Below are 23,528 nucleotides of genomic sequence, written 5' to 3' on the forward strand. Positions count from 1 at the left end.
GGGGTGAACCTATTTTTAAAATCTATATATTATACGTATTATAATTTTGATCATTTTAATTTTGTGGACATAATAGTAATTATATATATTAAAAATTTTTATGGCAGGGGCGAACGCCCCTTCGCCCCCCCCCCCTTGGGGACGCGCCTGTAGTTAATGATTTCAATATTCGCTGTATTTTAATAATTTTTTTCAACTATACAATTTTATTTTTGTCGTTTCCCTAACCTGTTACTGTAGATCTAACTTCAACCTGCAGCTGCTGTATTCATGGTTTTGTCCAACAAAATGATAACATGTTCGTGTGAACTGATAACGAAATCCCAGACGTGATAATATTATCGACTGAAATTTTTCGCTTTTGCCATTATCTAATTAATTATGCCTTCATTGCCTTCACAGTTCACAGTAGTTCACACTAGGGACTGAGTATTACTGTGATTTTTGACAGATCGTTAATTTCACCAGTATATTTGTTTGAACGTCTGTTTTTCAATTAAAACTATGAGTGCATATAAATTCGTATCAATAGTTTAGTGTTGACGGTCACAGCCTCACAGGACACAGGATTCAATCATGGCTACCGGTCAGTAAAATATTAATTTTAGTGACAAATGTAAATGATTCTGAATATCGATAATTGCTATTTTCTTTGTCAGTGTTAACATTTAAAATTTAAGAATTTTTTATTAATTTTTTTAATTTCATTTAGATTGTTTACTTATGTACAGGTGAATCCTCCAAAAGGTCCCTGGACTGTTGACATTCCCTGGGAAATTTTGCCAAATTTGTGTTATTATTTAATTTATATCAGACATTACTTATCATTGTCTTTGTGTGTGTGTGTGTGTGTGTGTGACTGATTGTTTTTGATCAGTGCTATAATCCCTTAAAACATGTAGCAGGTTCTAAACACAGATATGTCTATGAAGATGTGTTATATTAATTTAAAATCATTGTTTTTTGTTGAAATACTAGGAACAACTAGAAATAAGGTGGCACTCGCACCTGGTCATTCTCTGATGGATTGGATTCGTTTAGGGAACTCTGGAAGTGACTTAACTGGAGTTGGTGGAAAAATGTTATCTATTTCTAAATCAGAATTAGCAAAACACAATAAACGAACCGATGCTTGGTTGGCTATCCGCGGAACCGTTTACAATGTTACACAGTACATGGACTTCCATCCTGGTGGCGTTGATGAATTAGTTAGGGGAATCGGCACAGACGCTACCAAATTATTTTCAGAGGTAACTAAAAACCAATACTAACAAACAATGTAATTGTTGTTAACTGTTAACAAATTGTTTACGAAAGATTGTGAACAACAGATACATGCTTGGGTGAATTATGAATCAATACTTCAGAAGTGTGTGGTTGGCCGATTAGTAAATGAGGAGTTGTTTAAATTGCCTGATATTTTGAAAGCTGCTACAGATGTCTCTGAAAATGATTTAAACATGGACTGGTTTCAACAACTTGGCTTCTTATGTTTTGTATTTTATACTAAAACACCATATCCTGAGGTATTTAAATTGTTCATACACAGTTGGACGTATTTTTATTTAAAAGCTATGATATCCAACCATAGTGACTTTCAAGTTAAAAATGTTTTGATTTTTTTTCTTAATTTTATAAAAGTTTCATTTTTATTTCTCTATATCTATTTTTGATAATTTTTATTAACTTAAAACTTAGTTTATATAGTATTTGATTTATCAAGACTTCTAATATTTGGTTATAGTTAATTTTAATAGACTTCAATATTTTTCTGATTTCAGGTGTCTATTACTTTAAGACAACCCAATGAATTTCGTTTTGTATTGAACGGAAAAACAAGATGTATCACTTTGCATAAAAATGTCAATTGGCCTTGCATTGTGAAAATAGTAGCAGACATTGGAAAAGTTCAAGTTAAACTGATAAAAAAATCACTTGGACTTTGGCCGACATTTGGAACCATATCAACAACTAAAACTATTCAAATTGATTATTGGAAATGCGAGCTACTTGATTCGTTCGATGTTACTCATAATGCCAAATTTTTATTATTTAAGTATGAACAGAACTTGTACAATCATGTCTATCCTGGTCGACATATTTATATTAAAGCTAACGTCAATGGTATAAATCTAAAAATTATTCTCTAAGAAAATATATTGAAACATATTTTCTAACTATTAAAAATTGTTGTTCTAGGGCATGTTGTGTCACGACCATATACTCCAGTGTGTCCTTTAGTTGAGACAAAGGAGTATGGGAAAATCTCTGAAGACACTTTATGTTTACTGGTTAAATGTTATCCAAATGGAAAATTAAGTAGACATTTGTGTTCTTTAAGCCAAGGAGATTCAATCGAAGTCAGCCGTCCACAAGGTAGTTTTGAGTGTTGGACTTCAAAAACAAACCTTATTTTATTGGCAGCTGGTACTGGAATTACACCAATGTTACCAATCATATGGAATGCTTTACATTCTTCCATTAAAAAGTAATTTAATAACTTACTAATGGTTATCAAAAAATGAGTTTTATATTGTTTTATTTTTACCCCAATAGTTATAATATCAAATTATTGTTTTTCAACAAAAAAGAAACATGTATAATTTGGAAAAAGTATTTAGATCAAAAAAGTGCTGCTTACTTATCAAGGTTAGATTGTTATATGCACTGTATGATTTGATAGCCATTATTAAGTTGTTAATATTTGTACAGACTGACTGTTCATTACATTTTGTCAGAAGAGGAAAACTCCATGGGTGACACAAAAGGACATATTGATGAAAATGTAATCATTAAATATTTTCCATCGTTAAATAAAGATTTGAAGAATGAATATGCGGTGTGCATTTGTGGCCCACCAGGATTCAATAAACTATGTGAAAAGTAAGAATAAATCACACATTTTAAATAATTAATATAAATTTTTTTTCTCAATAGGTTAGTTATCCAGCAAGGTTACAAAAAAGATGACTACTTTGTATTTGGTTGATATTTTTTATGTATGTATTGTAAAGTTTTTTTTTTTAAATACAAAATAATATATTATATAGTATTTTTGGAAATTGTTGAAACTAACTTTATAATTTTTTTTTCTTTGAAATGGTATGTCCTACACCCTAAATTGTACGACATAATAATGCCAATATAAGTTATAACAATTAATTAAAAAAAATACTTGCTAATGGGTTAGGTAATTCCAGTTTCTCACTATAATTTAGTATTTAAATTAAAAAAGTAGTTTTACCCTAAAATTGTAAAGCATGCGTTTTCCTATCTATTCTATTCCTGGATAGTTAGTAGTTACATTCATAATGTAATGTGATGAACAAAAACTATTTTCTGATATTCTTCTATGAAGAAAAACTATTTTATTATAAATTTCTATAAAAACCACAAAAAATAAATAGTGAATATTGTGTTCATATTAGGTCTAACATTCATATTTTATAAAAAATGACTTTGACAAGACTATAAATTAAATAGTATGTATGATTTATTATTTATGTATATCAGAGTTACTCAAACTGTGTTGTGGCTCCAAGGGGGGTACTATAAAATAAATATATTATTTTATTCTTAACATAAAATGTTTAATTTTAGTTTTCCATGCGCCTAAATATTTTTTTTCTTTGTCTTTACTTATTTGAGAACCACCAAAATGTTACAAAAAGATAATGGAGCCTCGCAATGAAAAAACTTTGAATACCTCTATTCTCTAATGGATATAGTTTTTAATGATACACATTTAATACACTTTTTTCATTTACAGTGTATAAAAATATATTATCATGCTAATTAAATATAATATTTTTATATTATTATCAGTAAATTTCTTAAATAAAAAACACATGATATTGAACCTGCAATACTTATTGAAAAGCAACTTCTCTGAAAATAATGATGAAAAGAACTATTTATTAATCATGATAATTTTTATAATATTGTGCTTAAGTAAAAAACAAAATTCAAGATATAAAGTGCTAAACACATTCCAATATTTGTACTTATAGATGGTGCATTACATAATATGTTCAAGTATAAATAAGTTAATAGCGAACTTAAAATAGTTTTCAAGAAGTAATAAAATGATAAGGTATTACAAAATTGGTAAACATGCAGGTTAGCTGTAACTAATTATTTTCATAATGTCACATGTATTGTTACTTGGCTCGATCACTTAAAAGTCTGTCGTAAAAAACCCTTCATCCTATCAAAAACATACATTCATAAGACTATAGTTATCATATTTTGCGGTACTTAAACCCGTTGAGGCATACCGAAATCTCATTGCTGACAGATTTTACTTCGGTGGTAATAATTTTCCGAGGATCGGCTTCGTGCACAGGACTAGAATACAATTTCGATATTGACGGAATCTCGTGGAGCGGTGCTAATAGAGCTGCTTTTATTCCGTCTAATTTTATGATATCTGGATTTTTGGTTTCCTTAAAAGTTAAAATCAAGAATAACTATTAATTAGTAGGAAGTATTCTGAAGTATAAGTATTAGGAATAATTTATAGCTTATACAGTTATACAGCTAAACGCGACAGGCTTATAAATCTTATAAATTTTAATAGTGTTTTATACTCATATAGGTAATTGTATAGTCAATGAGGTAAGCATAAGTGCATAACATTGAAGTATTACCTATATTATATGATTGAAATTTACCATGTATAATCGGCAGGTATCGGTATATTTTATATAAAATAAAAAATTACCACTCATAAAAATTTGCGGTTAGAAGTTTCTCATAGGTTAGATTAGTAAGTCTCTCAACAATTATTGGTCATGATAATTTGATAATATTTTATCGACTATCAAAACCATGACTTGAAGCGTATTTAAATTAAACCTTTCGAGTTTATACATTTACTTATAAATATGTTCTGTAAGAAATAATACAGGTATTAAATTGCGTGTACGTTACGCCGTGGAACAAATAATAATAAATAAATATTATATTAAATCAAATTTCCAAATAACAGAAAATTACTTCTGCAACTTTTGTTGAACACGAGTTTTAATTATATGTATAATATGTATATAAACTATTGCATTTAATAATAATATGTATACTTTTTATTCTTTTTCTTTTTTTATCGTGTTATCGAAAACCGGGGAAGGAACTAGTGTTTGCATTGCTTCGCCCCCGGTCCCTATCGTTTATTATGCAAAAAAAAACATAATTATTTTCACAGCAATAAGCATTCTGGGATGCGCCCCACACCGCTGCTAGACGGACTTATATATAATAAATTTGGTAAAAAATAAAAAATATTATTAATTAATAATCGTAGAATGTTGGTACCTTCAAGTGCACTTTTGTCATATTATAATTCTCTCCGCTTGCTTCAACTGAAAATTGTAAAAACAGTCAATAAGATTATGCGTTATGGCTCAAGTGGAAAAATTGTATCAGAGTACCCGATATATTTGGGCTAAGTAAATAATAAATATTTATTTCCCTTATAGAACAGTCATTTTAATACAATGCTAAAACTGGTGAGGAAAATGTGAATAATAGATTTTATAATTGGTCTTAAATTATGGAAATGACTCCACCAACAAAAAAAATACAAAAATTATAGGCACCGCATCCGATAGGCTACCTACGATATGTTTTCTTTAATTTTTTCTGTTTTGTTGATTATACTTCTTTTTACATCAAACACTCACTAAATGTCTAAATGTATAGGTATGTTTATTTCAGTAGTGTCATTACTCATTAATATACAATCAGTCAAATTTTGTGGGCATTCTCAACGTAAACTCCACAGCTATCTGTCGTAAACCGATAACGAACGCTGCTCTCTCAAATTTAACGATTCATTAATAATCACCAGATCAATTAATATTTTTCGCAATATTATTATCTCGGGGCTCAACTCCTATGCGATCATAATATTTATTTTTATAGTTCCTACAATCTACATAGCTTACGGAGGACAGTAAGTATAATATGTACACATCCTGCCGTTTAGGAGTGCTTTTGTATTCTTTCTATTCAGCTTGAACGTGTTGTTTTTAAATATGAAGAATATATTTATTCATCGTTTAAAAGCTATTTTAGTTATTAAAAAACTTAACAACTCATATTTTACTTAAACTTAAATATGATGAACTTGTATTACATTTAAAACAATTAAAATTGTAAAAATCATTTAAGCCCTTTTAATGAATTGTATACTTGTGTAGAATATCTGATCTAAAATACGTTAATATATTATGTTCCATACACATACCATTATTTACGTTGGTTTTCGATGACAAAACGTTTTGTAGATTCATGTAAACAACGACCATTTCTGGACGTTTTTCAGCTATGTCTTCCACGCATGCCTTTCCCAAAGTTATAAGTATTTCGAAGACATGAAATGAATCATGTCCTGCCATTTTGTCAGCGATATTCACAATTGAACGTTTGTCATGCTTATTCACCAATTCTTTCTGAATAAAACATTTGGAATAAATCAACACTGCATTACTGCATATTATGGTTATGAAATAACTAAGATGTTTAATTTTTCATCAAGACATTTTATTACACTCACCAAGTATTTATAATTTTTGTATCTGTTGAACGCTCTTAGACCAGTCGCGATTTCGAACATCACCTGTGAACCAAAACATACAGCAGTATTTTACAGACATTTGGAACGTTGGAAGATAATGTTGGTGCATGATATTTTTATATTATTCCCGTTTTGTGTTGATTGCACATATTATTTAATATTATATGCTTTTGAGAAATTTAAAAAGCTGATTCATTTAATGTAAGGTAATTTTTTTTCCATTTTTCATTGTTATCCATTTTTTACTTTTTTCTATTACAAAATGCATTTTTAATTTCATACTTCTAAGCAGAATAATATTTAGTTTTTTTTTATTTGTAAAACAGTAAAAGTCAAATTGCAGACAAATAGTTTGTAAGCTATAACACTTATAACTTATAACTTTAAAAGGAACATTCAAAAAGAAAGCTGTCCTTCTAGCCGTCCACCGCGGCAGTCCCCCAAGCGCAACCTAACCAACAAAGCTGCAGGGTACCACTCCACTCCGCTCATAAAAACTTTGAATACTTATTAGTTATAGCTTATAAACTACTAGACTAAAATTCAATTTTCAAGTATCGAAGTCGTCCAAACAATATTATGCTTTGAAAGGAGAAATTAAAAATGTTTGTTATTAAAAAATGTTGACAACTTAAAATTGTGTAAAAATAACACTTTCAAATACATTAATATATTTTTAAATAGTGATAGTCTTATACATAAGTATATAACAAAAATAAATAAAATACATTAATTCGATCCCGAATCATCGATAATGAATATTATTATATAAAATCATTCAAGTGTAACAAAAACGTAGAATGTTGGGCATACCACGCCGAAACTGTAAGTGTCCACCTTAGTCGATAGTTTTTTGTTCCTATAAAAATCTTCAGGTAAATAAGGCTTTGTACCACACACGTGGCTGACATCAAATCCAACGCTTTTGTCAGTTTGTTCCTGCAGCGGTCCGGTTCGAGCGAGCCCGAAATCTCCTATTCTGGGCTCAAGGTTAGAATCCAAAAGTATATTGGCACTAAAAAGATGGATATCAATAAATGTATATGTTATACAAATAGGTGTGTGATTCATATACAATGTCAATTGGAAAGACAGATTAACACTGATAGCAATGTCGTACTGATCTTAGATCTTATGGTTAGGCAGTTATACCCCCATGGGCCATGGACCTAAGTTTATAATAAACTACTAAACAAGAACTGTGTATAACAACAGCATGCGGGCTGCGTAACAAAGTCTCTCAGTGATGTTGACTGTCTTTACAAAAAAATACAATAATTTAAATGTCTGTACGCCTTACTCTGCTAGCCCGCACCACCGTGCGTACAAGTAATCGAGTAGTCAAAAATCGCCCTCTATATTGTTACGCTTTCCAATACACTATCATTGCTTGTCTAGTACCTATAGTATAAAGTCTATGATTACCCCCTATGTGGATTCAGAATACTATTATCAGACTGTATGCATTTTCCCAACATTACTCATAAGTTTTGCTATTAGTATTGAAGTATTTGATAACATAGTAAAAATTGTACTAACTAGGGCATACAGTTAGTTGTACCAGCTTATAAAGTTTCAATAACAAAATTAATTTATTGATAAAAAGTAAAATAACCAATATAAAATTGTATGTATTATCCTGAATCAGAAGGTAGAAATTGTCTACACCAGAACGCGTTTTGTTAATCTGTTCTCCCAATAGAATTGCGTTCACCTATAATATATACCTTTTTATATCGCCATGTATCAAAGGCGTTTCAACATTATGCAAAAACTGTAAACCTCTTGCTATTCCTGTTGCAATATTTCCGCGAGTCTTCCAAGATAATGGATTTGTTCCATTCTATATAATAATATGCGATTTGTATAAATAGACAGCATTTCAAAATAGTATTGTTTAATGTGATGAATTTGAATTGCAAAGGTTCTAATAAAAAACACTATTGCATTAGACTATTAGAGCATTACGAGCTTACGAGCATTAGGAATAATTGTCTGCAGTACAAAATGGGCTAGAATGATTAACTGGTTTTCTTTAACGGTTTACTTAACAATAAAAAGTCTGAGGCACTTGGGGACTGCCGCGGTAAAGCTATTGCATAGCAATTTTTTAGTTATGTATCATATTGTATTTTCGTATTATCTTAGTTACACTTTTTAAGCGCGGCGACTGAAAAGAAAAAAATAAGATCTTATGATTTACGGTCACACTTTTCATTACGAAAAATATGTTTTCAGTCACCACGCCTAGCCCACGATAAAAGCTAGTAATAACTTAAAAAAAAACGTCAACCAGAGCTTTATATAATTTTGGTGATGTAAGAAAAGAATAATAATAATATCACTATCTATAAAATAAACATGTATATTACATTTTCTTTAAAGATAATTTCCATATCTGATAGTGATAGATGCAAACGCGTAATGTAGTATTTATTATTTTTGTATTACTTATCATTTATCAATTATTGAATAAGGAACAACAATCTTTTCATAAATTTGTTCTGGAAATTCATCCTAGTTTGCGTAAACCACTCTCAAATGATACTATTGATTGATATACCCGTGGCCCTATATAAAATATTTAACACGTAGCAGACTGTATAAAACGAAGCATAGAGGTAGGTGGTGTAAAAAATAAATGAATTGATTATTGCGATCTAGGTATAAAGAAATATGATGGTAGGTATATAGGATAATCCTATACGTGACAAAATATAAGCCTAAGTAGACTATTTTCGTTTAAAAATTCCTAGAATCCTAAACAATTTTTGAAAATATATAATTATTCATCATTGGGCTCATAGATCGTGTTATGGAATATGGACGCTCGTATAGCAAATAATAACTTATAGATAGTCTGCAGCAGGAGAATGTACCTGCAGTAATTGATTTAACCTCATTGATTTTCGTGAAATTAAAAATATTATATACTGTAGATATTTGGTAAGTTACCATTTGCTGAAGTGTAAACAATAGAAACGTATATAAAATATAGTATAATACTATAATATTATTTCGTTGTTGATTGATTATCCTTATCTTAATATGAACCTATCATCTACCTATTTACCTATTATATGGCTACGTGTAAAATAAATATAAAGAGATAAAATCGTATATACTTTGCACTGTAATCGATCTTCGAGGGACCCATTGGCCATAAACTGATATATCAAACAAGATCCCGTCGAATGGAAGCAAAACCCGTACATCGACAGTACGTTATCGTGTTTAACAGCGTTTAGATACATAATCTCTTTGGACGGGTTCTGCAAGAGTCCGTCACCCAAAGTGTGCATGTTTACCACTTTTTCGGCTACTCCCTAAAACGTGAAAAAAGATTCGATATCAACACATAAGGCATGAGACCCGTATCGTATGGTCACGCCGACCTCGGCTTTCAGTCTCTTGATCGCTACGTCCGTGTGTCTCCAATTGCCTTTGTACACCACCCCGAAGCCGCCCTCGCCCAGCACGCGGTTCTGGTTCCAGTTGTCAGTGGCCAACACGAGTTCGTCGTATTGGATCCGTTGCATGAAAGTTTCTTCGGAATCCTTGCCGTCATTGTTGGTATGTTGCATGGACATCAGATCGCAGAAATCGCACTGGATGTTGCGTATGTACAACCAAACAGTCCTGTGCAAGTTAAAATAGACGGACAGCAGGCAAACGAATGAAACGAAACCCAGGGCAATGAAGAGGTAAAAATAATCGATTTTCCGTTTTTTACAAAGTTCGTATTCGTTCATGAGGATAACCGGAACTGTGGAAGACGTGCAAGTGATTTTCTTCATATCTCCGATCTGCAAAATCAACGAACCCTTCGAATAATTAACGCGATAATCTGCTCACTGCAGTATGCAGCGACTCTATATATTATAAGTATAAGCTCGGACCTTTGATTTATACTTCAGTAGGGTGTTCAATAAATCGCATTCACATAGCCACGGGTTTTTCGATAACATTATGACGTCAAGATTTTGCATTAATCTCAATGCGTTACCGTTCAGCGTTGTCAACTTATTATTATCGGCAAACAAAACCTGCGGAAAGAATGTTATATTAGAAATTCATTAAATACATGATAGTACGTACGAACTACGAGTACTCAATATAGTATATATTATGTCATAATGTGTAATTCAAAATCGTAAGAGTATTCGAGTATAATTGAAATAAAAAAGTTAATGTAGCTGGTGTACCTAATATTATAGCTTCTATAGCAGACTTAGATATGTACACATTATCAAACAATACTGACTCTAGTTTATGAGTTTAATCAAATTTTTATTGAACATTTTATCTTATTCTGATTCGACAATTACAGCCATGTAAAATGATATGTTCAGTAACTGATAATTATGTATATTTGTATACTCATTGATATTATGTTGGTTAATATTTTTCTAAGATGGAACTGAACACAAGTTGACCCCGACGATGGAAATGTGATATCCATATTATGGGTAAATCATAATGTCATAAATATACAGTATATACTAAACTATTACTATTTTCCTCACTTTTAAACTTGTAGGTAAAAGATTGGCATCCAATGTCGTTATACTGTTATTACTGATATCCAATAAAGCGATACGAAAACTTGTTAAATTAGGTAAGATTTCGATCAAATTGTCTTTCAAAATTAAATTAATTGACGACGAAGTTGTTTTTAAATCAGGAATAATTGTCGAAGGGTCAATTAGGTTACTTTTTGAACAGTCAATTTTGGACTCATTGTGTTTCGGGAAAAAATAGCATTCGCAATCTGTAGAACAACTATATTTTATGTCAGCGACCATTCCTATAATAAATAAACAACATTATTAATTTAACACTGATAGCTTTAATACTCTGTATAAATACAATAAAATAATTAAAACAGTTAATTTTAAATTAATTATAGGTAGTTATAGTTGAATCTTTTTGTTTAAATCAACATTTTTTCAAATTGTATTGAACTGATAAATAATAATAATAAAACCATTCCTGTTAATCGTTATCAGTGTTGATAATTGATAACTTTTATACTCCAGTTTTTACAAAAATATATTCATATACTGATGTTTAAGTCTAATTCCACAGAGTACACGGACGTACGTCGTACACCGAGTGATGACTATAATAATTATATCTTATACGTCGTATTTAAATGTTAGAAATCATTAAATATTAATAATTCATACGAGTAAACATAGTTTTAAATATTAAAAAGCTCATAACTGCCTCAATGACTTCAAAATAAAAACAACTCCTAGAAAATGCAAAAAATGTTAATACGTTTGAGTTTAGTAACAAGTCAGTTCAATCTAATATTAAAACTAACGAAACTAAACATGGACTGATGAAAATAAATGGACATGTTACATGCACTTGTAAGACAAGTTTGTTTAAGAAAACAAAGGCAGATATGTGGCATCCACTTAATAATAAAACTATTTTTTTAATTACTGTGATATTTCTATTACATTATTGAATTATTCTATTTAAAATTTAAAACATTTATTTAAAATATTATATATTTTTATAACATTCCCGAAATAATTTAAAATCAGTCTGACAATAATAATTTATAGACGAAAACATTACCTATGAGTCACTCATAAATTCAGTGATGTGCCAAGAGGAGTTTGTTAGGATTTATATATCTCCCTATTGCCCTTTATTTATTCGCAGGTATGGGTATTACCACCACAATTCATTCAAATCATTTTGTTGTTTATTCTATTATTGTGATTTTATATTTTGTACTATACCTACTTAAGCCTACAGACGTTTACTTAATAATAATAATAAATTGGTACATTTATTTAAAAATAAATATTATAATATTATCATTACATTGTCTGGGTTATGATCACAATTATAATGATTGCTTGTATGATTTGATATCTTAATTCTGGGTATACATACGAGTTCTAATTTCAATATTATTGGATTTACGTCAGCATTTAAACATTCGTTGAAGTTGTCTTCAGTTTTTGTGTTTATATAAAAAAAAATGTCAATATTTGAATCGATGGAAGGCAGAAATGAATTAGAATACCGATTCAAGTCCACCGGTCCAAACTGAAGCTAGTACGATGCTATGATGTAAAATATTTTTGTTATGCAGTGATCTCTGTAGTTATATAATGAAAACTTTACCTATACGGAACGCCGCGATCTTAAACACTCCGCCGCAATACTTGTTCGCGTCACCCGAGCACTGAGCGGAACACTTGTTGTCGTCAACCCGCACAGCACCGTCGTCCACCGGATGGTTGTTTCCGCAAAAACACGATTCCCTGTTGGATAGTTGGAAATATTCGTAGCCTGCTCTGTCACAGTGCTTGGAGCAGATTCTCGGTGTGTTGACGTACGGGAATTCGACGGACTGGTTTTTCTTGAACGCGCTGTACACATCCGTCTCCTCGTAACAGCCCAGGTAATGGTCACCGGCCACCCTGGACGTTTTCAGACCTGTGGCGAACACGATGTAGTGGCTCCGATCGCCGCACACGCTTTCTGTGCCACCCGAACACGGGACGTTGCAATGCGGTCCTCCGGCTTTGACTTTGGCGTCGATCGGTGGGCTGTCGAAACTGCACATACACTTCGTCCTGATCGCAGACGTAGAGGGTCACATCGAATAATTATTACCATATCACGTATGAGTGCATGACAAGTGTATAGTAGTATAATTTTGGTAGTAGGTAGGTACCAGTACGAAAAAAAAATATTATTAATATTATATAGTACGTCATTGTATATTATTATTAGCTACAGTCATGGGCTTATGGAAATTCTATTTCTTTTGAACAATATAGCCAGATCATAGGCGTGCTCAGGGATCGCGTATGAGGGAAGGGTAGGCCGTACATTTTTGTATAGTTCAAATGGGAGGAAGGAGTATATAATGTTATGTACTTTTTTGAGGATTATATAATTATCATAATTTTTCATATATCAATATATATATTGGGGAGGCAACCCGCTCGGTATTTTTTTATTTTTACTATCAAACCAGGCACTAACAGATCACTATTGCGCAAAATTTACCTCAATACAATTATTTCTGTATAGGTTTATAATTAACTTTAATGATTAATAATAAATAATAATATACATTGTTGACGAATTTGAAAAGTCTATAGGTACGAGTATAATATGACATATTATATAATAATAATAACAATAAAATTATTATTGAAAAAAAATCCCCATAAAGATAATTTGAAGGACTCACGAAGACACTAGAGCTACGAATGGAAACCCTCGGGTGAAACAACTAGAAACACACTTTTGTGAGGTCAATTCGTTAGGAAATGATATATTCCATCCATCCATCACTGGATACATCCAAGAGTTTTCAAAACATCCAAAATGAGTATTCGATAAATTTCCGGTATCCATGCCTATATGTATGCAAACAAAATACAATCACCAATTACGTTTCATACCGGATTTTTTTCATAAACTAATATTAGAGAAATTTGATACACCGAGTTTACTTAATGAAATTAATTTTCATGTGCCAGGGCCCAGGAAGTGCTCTTTAATAGTATACCCTGAGAAACGGTGATTAAAAAGACGCAGGACAAGTATGGAGGTTTAAATTTGGAATATAATGAAAGATAATACTGAATACTTTCGTAGGTAAACCGTACACAAGGGTCAGGTATTCAAGAAGTAAAAAATGACACAGAGGAACTAATAAATAATAATAAGACATCGGACTACAGATAAACGAATCGAAGACCAAATATACGTAAAATATCTAGACGATAAAATCATGGGGAACCTAATAAAAAACCAGCGAAATGAAGAAACCTATACGTTGGGCTCTTTCTCTCTCAGCAAGCGCTGCAAGAAACCTATCGCAGACTTCAAATAGTAGAACCATATTTGAGAATTGGACAAGCCAGTGCACAATAATAATTTAATAGTTTTATTTTACATTTTAAATTAGAAGCTGCACTCATTACAAAACCAAGTATTTTAAAATCTCTGCAACATATCAACCCAAAATGCGGCCGTGGATCAATAATAACAAACTATAAAATTGAATATGTAATTAAAAAAATTTAACAAACCAAACCAATCGTTTTCATAGATACTAAGACGATCGGGACCACCGCAATATTCCGATTCGTCCCCAGCACATTTTATACACTCTTCTGGATTTTTCCGTTCGTCTGCACCCGATACTTCGTCACTGCACTAGCAATGATCCCTATATCGGTTATATTATAAGTATTGTAGATAGTCAAATACTATGACGGTGTTTATGATATTAAATGAAAAATTTGGTATGTACTCGTTGACTGACGCATATTTATATCCTCTCTCGTTACAAATATAAAAACACCTGTGCGAATCAATGGTTTCCTTTAAAATATATATTTTCTTGTCGTACCGAGCGAATCCTTCCAAATTGTAACATCCGACAAAATTTCTGAGTGGATAATCTGTTGCAGTATAAAAAATAATAACCACTTGAATGTATTTAATATTTATGTATATGCAGAGCGTACCAAGGATAAAAATACCTAGTAGTATCATGTAGGTATATAAATTAATATAAAATAGTATTATGTTCTAACCAACGATTCCAGTGGAATAGACGCTCAATCTCCACAGACCGCCACAATTTTTCGACGAGTCGCCCGAACAGATAGCATTACATTTGGCGTCACTTATTTTGAATTTTTCCGATGGATATTGATTGCCACACCAACAAGCAGCTCTGAAATGAAAAAAGAAAAGCAGTATAATAATTTGCAGTATACACACGTTCAGCGGCATATTTATAAGAGTGAATTTTGAGCATAGATCTACCCTCATATAGCTTTATTGTTTTGGGTTTTAAGTTTAAAGTAGTACTAATACCTTTTATGGTATAAGGTACCTATTCTATACAGACTATATGATTATTAGATTAACAGGTTTAATGATCCTATTTCAAAATGGGTATCTATTCAAATTATTAAAAATTAAATTTTAAGAATGGTCAAATAATAATTGTATTTTTACCATCATTATTAGTTTCAATGTATGAACATTATTGGACCTACTTCAAAACCTTTTGAATATCCCTCACTAAAAATATATTAAGTAGAGTAGCTTAAATTTCAGTCAAATTGGTTAGAATATAAAATAATTTATTCTTGACCAGTTAACTCAAGAAAATCGATGTCACTTTTTATAATAACGTCCTACATTATTTTCTGAAAAATCATGTAGAGTTAGAGACCAGGCATAAAGCAAACTCGTTGTCTTTCTATTTGACAGCTTTAAAAACGCACATGGAGCTAATTTATTTAAGAAAACTTACAAAATTGTCCGATAATACTATACCTAGGTAGTGATATAATTATTTATATAGACTATTTAATTATAAATTAGTACATAAAAATAAAATTCTCAAAAGTATCATACATAAATCACTGATTAATATTATTAGAAATGTGGGCGTTTTTTTCGGGTCTGTGAACCATAATATTTGTTATCCACCTGCTATAAAAGTGATAAATACTCCAAAGCGCACGTTTAATGTTTAAGTTTGGTTTTGATTTGCAGTTTATAATTTTAAGTTTATATATGGTCGTTGTAAAAAATAAATGTAATTTTTATTATATTCTATACTAGATACTATGAAATTTAATTTGATATTTAATAATTATTTATTTTTATTTATTTGATAATTGATACTTTCATGGTAATAATATGTCATTTATTTATTATTATGCTTGTATTATAATGTTTTGGTTGAGAAATTGGTTTCAACAGAATTTGACGATTTTTTTTTTTATTCTAAATTCTGACTACTCGTGAACGACGTTGAACTATATACGTCCCTACATAAATTATAAAATATTCGAAAAGTATTAAATTATACAAATAGGTACCTATATTATATTTTAATGAAAAATAAATACACTTTTGGTTGCACGCATGTGTGACTATAAATTTAAAACATCCGGAACGAAAGAAAAATAGAAACAACTTTTACACCCAGATGTCAATAGTTTACATTTTATAAAATCTAATATCCTGTAGTATATTAACTAATTAAATATTGGATATTTTTTTTTACATATCATATTATTATTAATATTATTACTACCTACTTATACATACATGTTTTGTATGCAGGACTGTTGCGATTAGAATTTATTCTAATAAGAATTTTAAAGTCTTACTCAGGTTTTTCAATTATATTATTGTTCAAAACATTTGGATAGTAATATTCCAGTGAAATAATTACATTAGCATATTATCCATTAAATATTATACAGTCATCTGCGGATCTACCAAACATGCACTAAAATATATATTTTGAAACGCAATATCGAAATAATTCCACTGAGTATTTTAAATAATACAATTGGCACTGTGTGAAAATCGTATACAATAATAATATTCTATTCATGGTTAACAAAAACATAGATCTTGGTATACTCCATTGAATACAAACATAACACTTCATCTCAATTCTCGACATATATTATCATTTATAACTATGATTGAAGCACTCGATGTACAAGTCTATGGGCGTAGTTATATACAAAAACAATTTTAATTACTTTTTTTGCACCCAGTCACATAGATTTACTTGGGTGGATATTAGATACTAGACATTTATAGATGTCGAATAAAAATGTAGATAAAACATGAGGCCATGAGGACTTTTTATGATAACCATAACTCGTCATATTCTGTGTATCAAAACATGATGTTTACTTGACAGGCATCTGTCTTATGTATTATATTATATTTTAAATCATATCAACCATAATATGCATATTATAATAAAAATTTCAAATTTTTGTCTATATATTATCGAGTTAATTATTATTTTCCGATTGATTATATGGCTGATCGTCTGATCACTATTGGAGTCATCGAATCCATAAACAACTATAATCCTATAATTATAATAATCTCAGAATTTAAACACAAAGTTGTTTTTATATTTATAATGCATTGCTTCACCTATTATGACTAAATAAAATGTTATTAAGAAACCATATTTTTCGTATAACAAACGATCATCTCCGTGCCCAATATCCAATATTTTTTCTTAGTGGTCATTTTTTTGTTTTAATTTTTGTCTTTAAAACACTATACACTACACAACATACACTACGCTTCGACATCATTTAAGGTCTCCATTTTAAAAAAAAACTATGTAAAATAACATATTTAAAGACTTTAAGTATAACAGACACGACATTAAAATGTGTTCTAACTACGTTTTCAAGAAAACTCTTAAAAACCTTTAAAAATTATTATTTTTGTAAATAAGTAGAACCTGTATAAATACTTCAAACCATATACATTATTTTTTTTAAAATATAAAAATTTACCTAAGGAACGTTTTCCCTAAATGTCCTGCAGATCGGTGTTAACGTTAGACCTCAAGGCACCACAGGGAAAAGTGAAAACCTTTATGAAATAAGTTTGGAAAATTAATAGTTCAGTCCGTAGAACCACAACACACCATATTTGGCACTCACATAACTAGATAATTAATTTTATCATGATATACATAGGTTACCTACATATTATAAATGTATAATAAATAAATTGCATGTACATAAATATTAATATTACCCCTGCTTTTCTCCATTTGTTGTTCCAGAGTACAGAAATCCGATTTTGAAACATTCTTCGGAACATTTTTGTGGAGTGTTATCATCATACCTTTCGTGGGGAAATTTCAGCAATCGGTTCTTGTCGTCGCCCATTCTTTCTCCGTAGCATCCGAGATAGATCGCTTGAGGATATTTCTCCTCGCCTTTAAATTATAATATGTATATATATTGTATTTTAATGGCTATATTACTCATTTAAAACATAACTAATCTTTTGAAGCATTGTGTATTTATGTGTATATTAAATAATCTGCAGTCTGCACTCCCCTATCTTAAATATACCTATTATACTTGTATTATCAGTTTTGAACATTTTAAAACGCGTTTGACACCTCTCATTCGAAGCGTTTCCTGCAGCGCTGCACGATACATTGCAATAATCATCCATTTCCTTCGTCAATTTAGACATGTAATTATTTGTGCAGCGGCACAATCTATGCATAAACACAAGGATAACAATATTATATGAAACGGGAAAGAAAAGAATACCGTTTGATTTATCTTACGGTTCGTTATTAATTGCAGCATAAGAATAATTGTTTGCGTGACATTCGTCTGAACATTCTTGAGGTGTCAAAGAAGCAAGTGGTATAATTAAACCGTTTGAAATATTTAAATCATTGTTAGAAAAACATCCCAAATATTCTGGACTTGACGCTAAAACTAAAGAGAGAAATTATTTACAGGTATTATATAAATAAATGACATGATAATTTTATCAAAGTAGTTTATGTTTATTATATAAAAGTTAATAAGTCAACACTTTCGTGTAAAATTAAACAACTATACTATAAATTATAATATATTATAATTTACAGTACCGATCATTATTGGAGCAATGAAAATGCATCTACTTTTAACTTATAGAGTGGTTTTTGGAAGCAAATTGGAACTAGTTGGTACAAGGGGTCAAAAGTAAAAAATTGTCCAAGACTTAATGAATATTAAAATTTTAAAAATATTCTGAAAAAAAAGTGTTTACTCAAAACCCGTTTTGTTATTAAATATATATATAGGTACTTCAGTATAGCTCTAACTGTAATATTGGTTAAAGGGGGGGGGGCTCACTTTTTCATTTTATTTTGATAATCAATTCGATGCTGAGCACAATATTATATTAGTTTCAGTTTCTGTTGCACAATAATTGAATATAAAATATAATACTCACCGGAAAAATTGCAAGTATATAAGAGATATACGGTAATGTGAATCCACAAAGGTAGTTTGGTTACATGTTTAAAAGACATTTCTCACGGAGAAGGAATATATAATAACAATAATAAATAATTATAATAGGAGGAGAGATATAAATTGCGCCGAAATTTCGTCGAAAGCTGTTGCTGTGGATCGGATCGGATTGATTGAATCTGTTCGGACGACGATTACACTCAAACTAAATTATAATTTATTTTCATAACATGATAAAGTATTTAATGTAACATGTTCAATAATTGTTTATTTCACAGCAGATCTCGAGGAGCGGTCGCGATTTCGGTAAATTAATTTTTTTCGGCGGTACAAAAACTTAATCAAAAAAATAAATTTATAAATAAATAATTGTACTTCAGTATATAATATATATTATAATATCTTATATAAATACTATAATGTAATGCGCAAGTTGACTGTGGCCGGTCAGCCGACGGCGGAGAGCGCGGTTATAGTCGTAGGTACCGATGGGTAATGGGTTGTTTACAAACTTTAATGTCTTCTCTATCCGCGATATTACTGTCGTATTACTAAATATTAATAACGTCATAATATTATCGACATAGGTATAACATATTTACATGGGTATTGCGAATAATAATAATAATAATAATAATAATAATAATAACAACGATGACGAGTGACGACAAAGGTCACACAGGCGGTGTGTTAAACGCTCGCGATCGCTGTGTTATGTATCCCAACGATAATAATAAAAAATTGAATTATAATAGTATTATCTCCTGTACAAAAAGTGTAATTATATCGACGACGCGACGGTGGTCTGCCACGACGGCTGGCAGTTGCCACTAAACAGTAAACACACACGCTGGTGTTGTTTGACTACACGACTTATTTCCGCGAGGCACGAGCGCCCCTATAATGCACATTTTGTTACTTTAGTATAGGTAACTGAAATGTATTTTGTCGTATTATGTGTTGCAAAATAACTTGCAATCAGTTATATGTAATACGAGATCTTAAAAGTAAAAGGTAGGTAACTCAATTCAATAATAATTTTTAAAAAAATAACTTGTAACTTTGGTTATTGGCCAGACTTGCAGGGTCGTATTCAAAGGGCCACAGAGGTGGCGTGGGTTTTTTTCAAAAAAAATTGATGAAAATATGTTGAGTTCATATAAAAAATGTTATCATTAAAATACTGTTTATGTTACATATTTACATATTTTAATAGGTGAATACTAGATTTAAGTATAAATTTGATATAAAACAATATATTAATAATATATTATACTCCATAAAACAAAACATTTTTTTTCACTGTAATAAGACATTTATAGCTTGTGCTATCTATATATCTAAGGATGATAAAATATGTACATGGCGTGTCGTCTTACAAACTGCGATGGTACAAACGTACAGTCGATATAATTTATTTGTATAATTTTTGTACCTATACTATTATAGTACATTTGACATTAGTATAGTATAGATATAGACAAATAGATACTATATTGTCTAATTACCGAGATAATTGTATGATACCTATAATGTCCTCACTCCATTTTTTTACTTATTTTTCCACTCTGAAACAACAAAATAGTGTTCATTTTGAAGTAATAATGTTCTATAAAATGAATGTGTTTTATACATCAATATTCAACTAAATTTTTTTATTTTGCCTAAATTATTGCAATAATGAGAAGCGTCGATGTATTGGTTAGACTATGTACACACGAGTATACGTTATAAAAGTAATAGGCACCTATATGTAAAAGTACAATTAATTTATGAATACACATGCGTATAGAAGATATATCATAGAAAATAAATGAAATCCCCAACAAAATCGTGTAATATGGACTCGTCGGGGTGAAAAGGCAATAAACTGTGCATTGTTGATTTTATCATAATAATTTAGTTGTGTTATAATTTCGAAAATTGAAAGAATAAAGCCCGTAATCTACTAATCTATATATACTTATAAACTATAAACAGCTAGTAAAATAATAAAGTAACTACAAATTTAAATTGTGCAGCAATAATAAATATATGTGTTTCTGATTGTACATATTGTATTAATATATTTGATATTTACAAAATTTAAGAGGACTTACGACTTGCATTTGATGTCTCCATCTTACAAGTGGGTAACATACCAAATTTACACTAGGTATATCACGTTTAGCTTTGTTAGTTTAAAAATTAGAGTAAATCGACCTATAAATGAAACTTGATGGTAAGTGGTAAGCATATTATCTTTGTCTGCGTGTGGGTTTATTTTTACGATAATTCAGTTTTTAAGTAAGTTATGGGCATTTAAAAATGTATGCTATTTTATACATGCAAAAACCACAAACAAACTCAGATTATGTTCTTACCATCAAGTTTCATTATATGTCGATTCACTCTGATTTTTTAACTAACGAAGCTGTATGTGATATTCTGAATGTAAAATTTGCTATGGTACGCACTTGTAAGATGGAGGCAATAAATGCCAGTGTTACGTCCTCTTAAGTACCTACGTATATGTCCAATATATTGGAGTACAGTAAATTAAAATAATTAAGTTCTTAAGCTAATTAGAAAATTAAAGAACTAAAATTAAGTTAAAATGTTAAAAATAAACAAACTTTTTAACCAATAAGCCCACCTTTGGATATTTATATCAAACATTATTAATTATTTTATCGTTACTATATTATATAATATGACAGTTCGTAGTATTTGACAGTTCGCAGTATTTCACGGAATACTGACATTACACTGATTATACTGACAATAAAACTGACTCGCACAGATAAATATATAATATCCCTTTGCGATATAAAACTACTACGTATTAAACTAGGACACTAGGAATATATATTATTATATAGTTCTGGTTTTCTGAATAATTCCTATAATTTGCAAACTGCAAATTGCCAATCTCGACTCGTTGAAAATATTGAGCAACATAATGTGTTATTCGATATAAATTGGTTATAAACTTGTACGATCTGTTAATGTATTGCTCAAAACTATTATTAAATATTAATTATTATTATCCCACTTACACGAAATAAAATATTCTCAATATATACTTAACCAATTGTATTGAGATGAGATTATAATGTTTATATCATAGAAAAGGTATATCTAAGGTTTGTATACAATAGGTAACTAAAATTCTAAAATTCATATTATTTAATATTATATAATAAATAATAATATAATACCTATAAGTAATTCTACTATTCCAGTATAATATCTCATCATTATTTTTTTCAAATAATGTAGGATACAGTTCGATACATACCTAATATTATAGTTTATAAGTATTATAGTCTATAGACGTTGGTTATTCGTTAGGTTATTACTTATTTCCCATTCTCGAATTCTTTGTTACGATATAAAATATTAGTTTAACTATTGATTATTGACATAATTCCAATTTGAATTACCTACATCAAACTTCTTATTTATATAATTCCAGTTTGAATAATATTCTTTGGGGAATTCAGAAATTGAACATAATTTATTGACAATATCCACTGATTCGAAAACATTATATGCTGTAGACAAACTTTACTGCGTTCTATAACCATTTAATATAAATCGATCAACATAAATCAATAATAATATGAATATGAATTTTTTTAAATTGTTACTGTTTTCATTACATTTCACTGGCCCTCATAATCTCCTCTACTCAAAATAGGTAGACTGTGGTAATATACACCCATTAACAAATTGCGTGTTATTTTTGAATTTGAAAAATTACAGGTTCAAATCATCTAAGTAAAAAAAAAAAATAATAATATCAAAAAGCATAATTATTACAAAGCTATCAACGTTTCAATTAAACTAAAAGCTATTTTCGACAAACCACGTATTATACCTGCATATAATAACAGGTAAGTACTAAGTATACTTAAATAGGTAATTTGTACATGGTTTAAATAGTGACACAAAATTGCAAAGTTTACTTGTGATCTTTATAGGTACTATTTTACAAAGTGATCAATATAAACTTGCATAATTATTTTAAAATTACATTTTGTTGTTACATCCATCGGCGTGAAAGGTAGGGAGGGGGTGGAAACGAATTAAGATAATTTAGAGACCCGGGCCCCTTATTAGAGGCCCATAACAAAATT

At 30.0% G+C, this 23,528-nt stretch overlaps 2 protein-coding genes across 2 annotated transcripts; one reads left to right on the plus strand and one right to left on the minus strand.

The window, feature by feature from the left end:
- Window positions 1-328: 328 nt before the first annotated feature.
- Window positions 329-3,052, plus strand: LOC111030436 (cytochrome b5 reductase 4). Its single transcript, XM_022309919.1, has 8 exons — window positions 329-586; window positions 979-1,250; window positions 1,332-1,526; window positions 1,782-2,124; window positions 2,200-2,488; window positions 2,557-2,649; window positions 2,713-2,883; window positions 2,938-3,052. Exons 1-8 carry the CDS (start codon window positions 577-579, stop codon window positions 2,987-2,989), a joined length of 1,425 nt encoding a protein of 474 aa, XP_022165611.1. The 5' UTR covers window positions 329-576; the 3' UTR covers window positions 2,990-3,052.
- Window positions 3,053-3,973: 921 nt separating this feature from the next.
- On the minus strand, window positions 3,974-20,099 carry LOC111030435. The gene is given in 19 exon segments (XM_022309918.1): window positions 3,974-4,445; window positions 5,314-5,360; window positions 6,248-6,452; window positions 6,557-6,619; window positions 7,391-7,592; window positions 8,305-8,420; window positions 9,703-9,903; window positions 9,973-10,383; window positions 10,477-10,623; window positions 11,104-11,384; window positions 12,728-13,182; window positions 13,809-13,977; window positions 14,656-14,795; window positions 14,880-15,030; window positions 15,166-15,308; window positions 18,179-18,362; window positions 18,502-18,653; window positions 18,726-18,882; window positions 19,388-20,099. Coding segments are annotated over 19 exon segments (3,507 nt in total). The 5' UTR covers window positions 19,467-20,099; the 3' UTR covers window positions 3,974-4,241.
- Between the last annotated feature and the right edge of the window lie 3,429 nt (window positions 20,100-23,528).

Source organism: Myzus persicae, unplaced genomic scaffold (assembly GCF_001856785.1).
Source record: "Myzus persicae strain clone G006 unplaced genomic scaffold, MPER_G0061.0, whole genome shotgun sequence".
NCBI lineage: Eukaryota > Metazoa > Arthropoda > Insecta > Hemiptera > Aphididae > Myzus > Myzus persicae.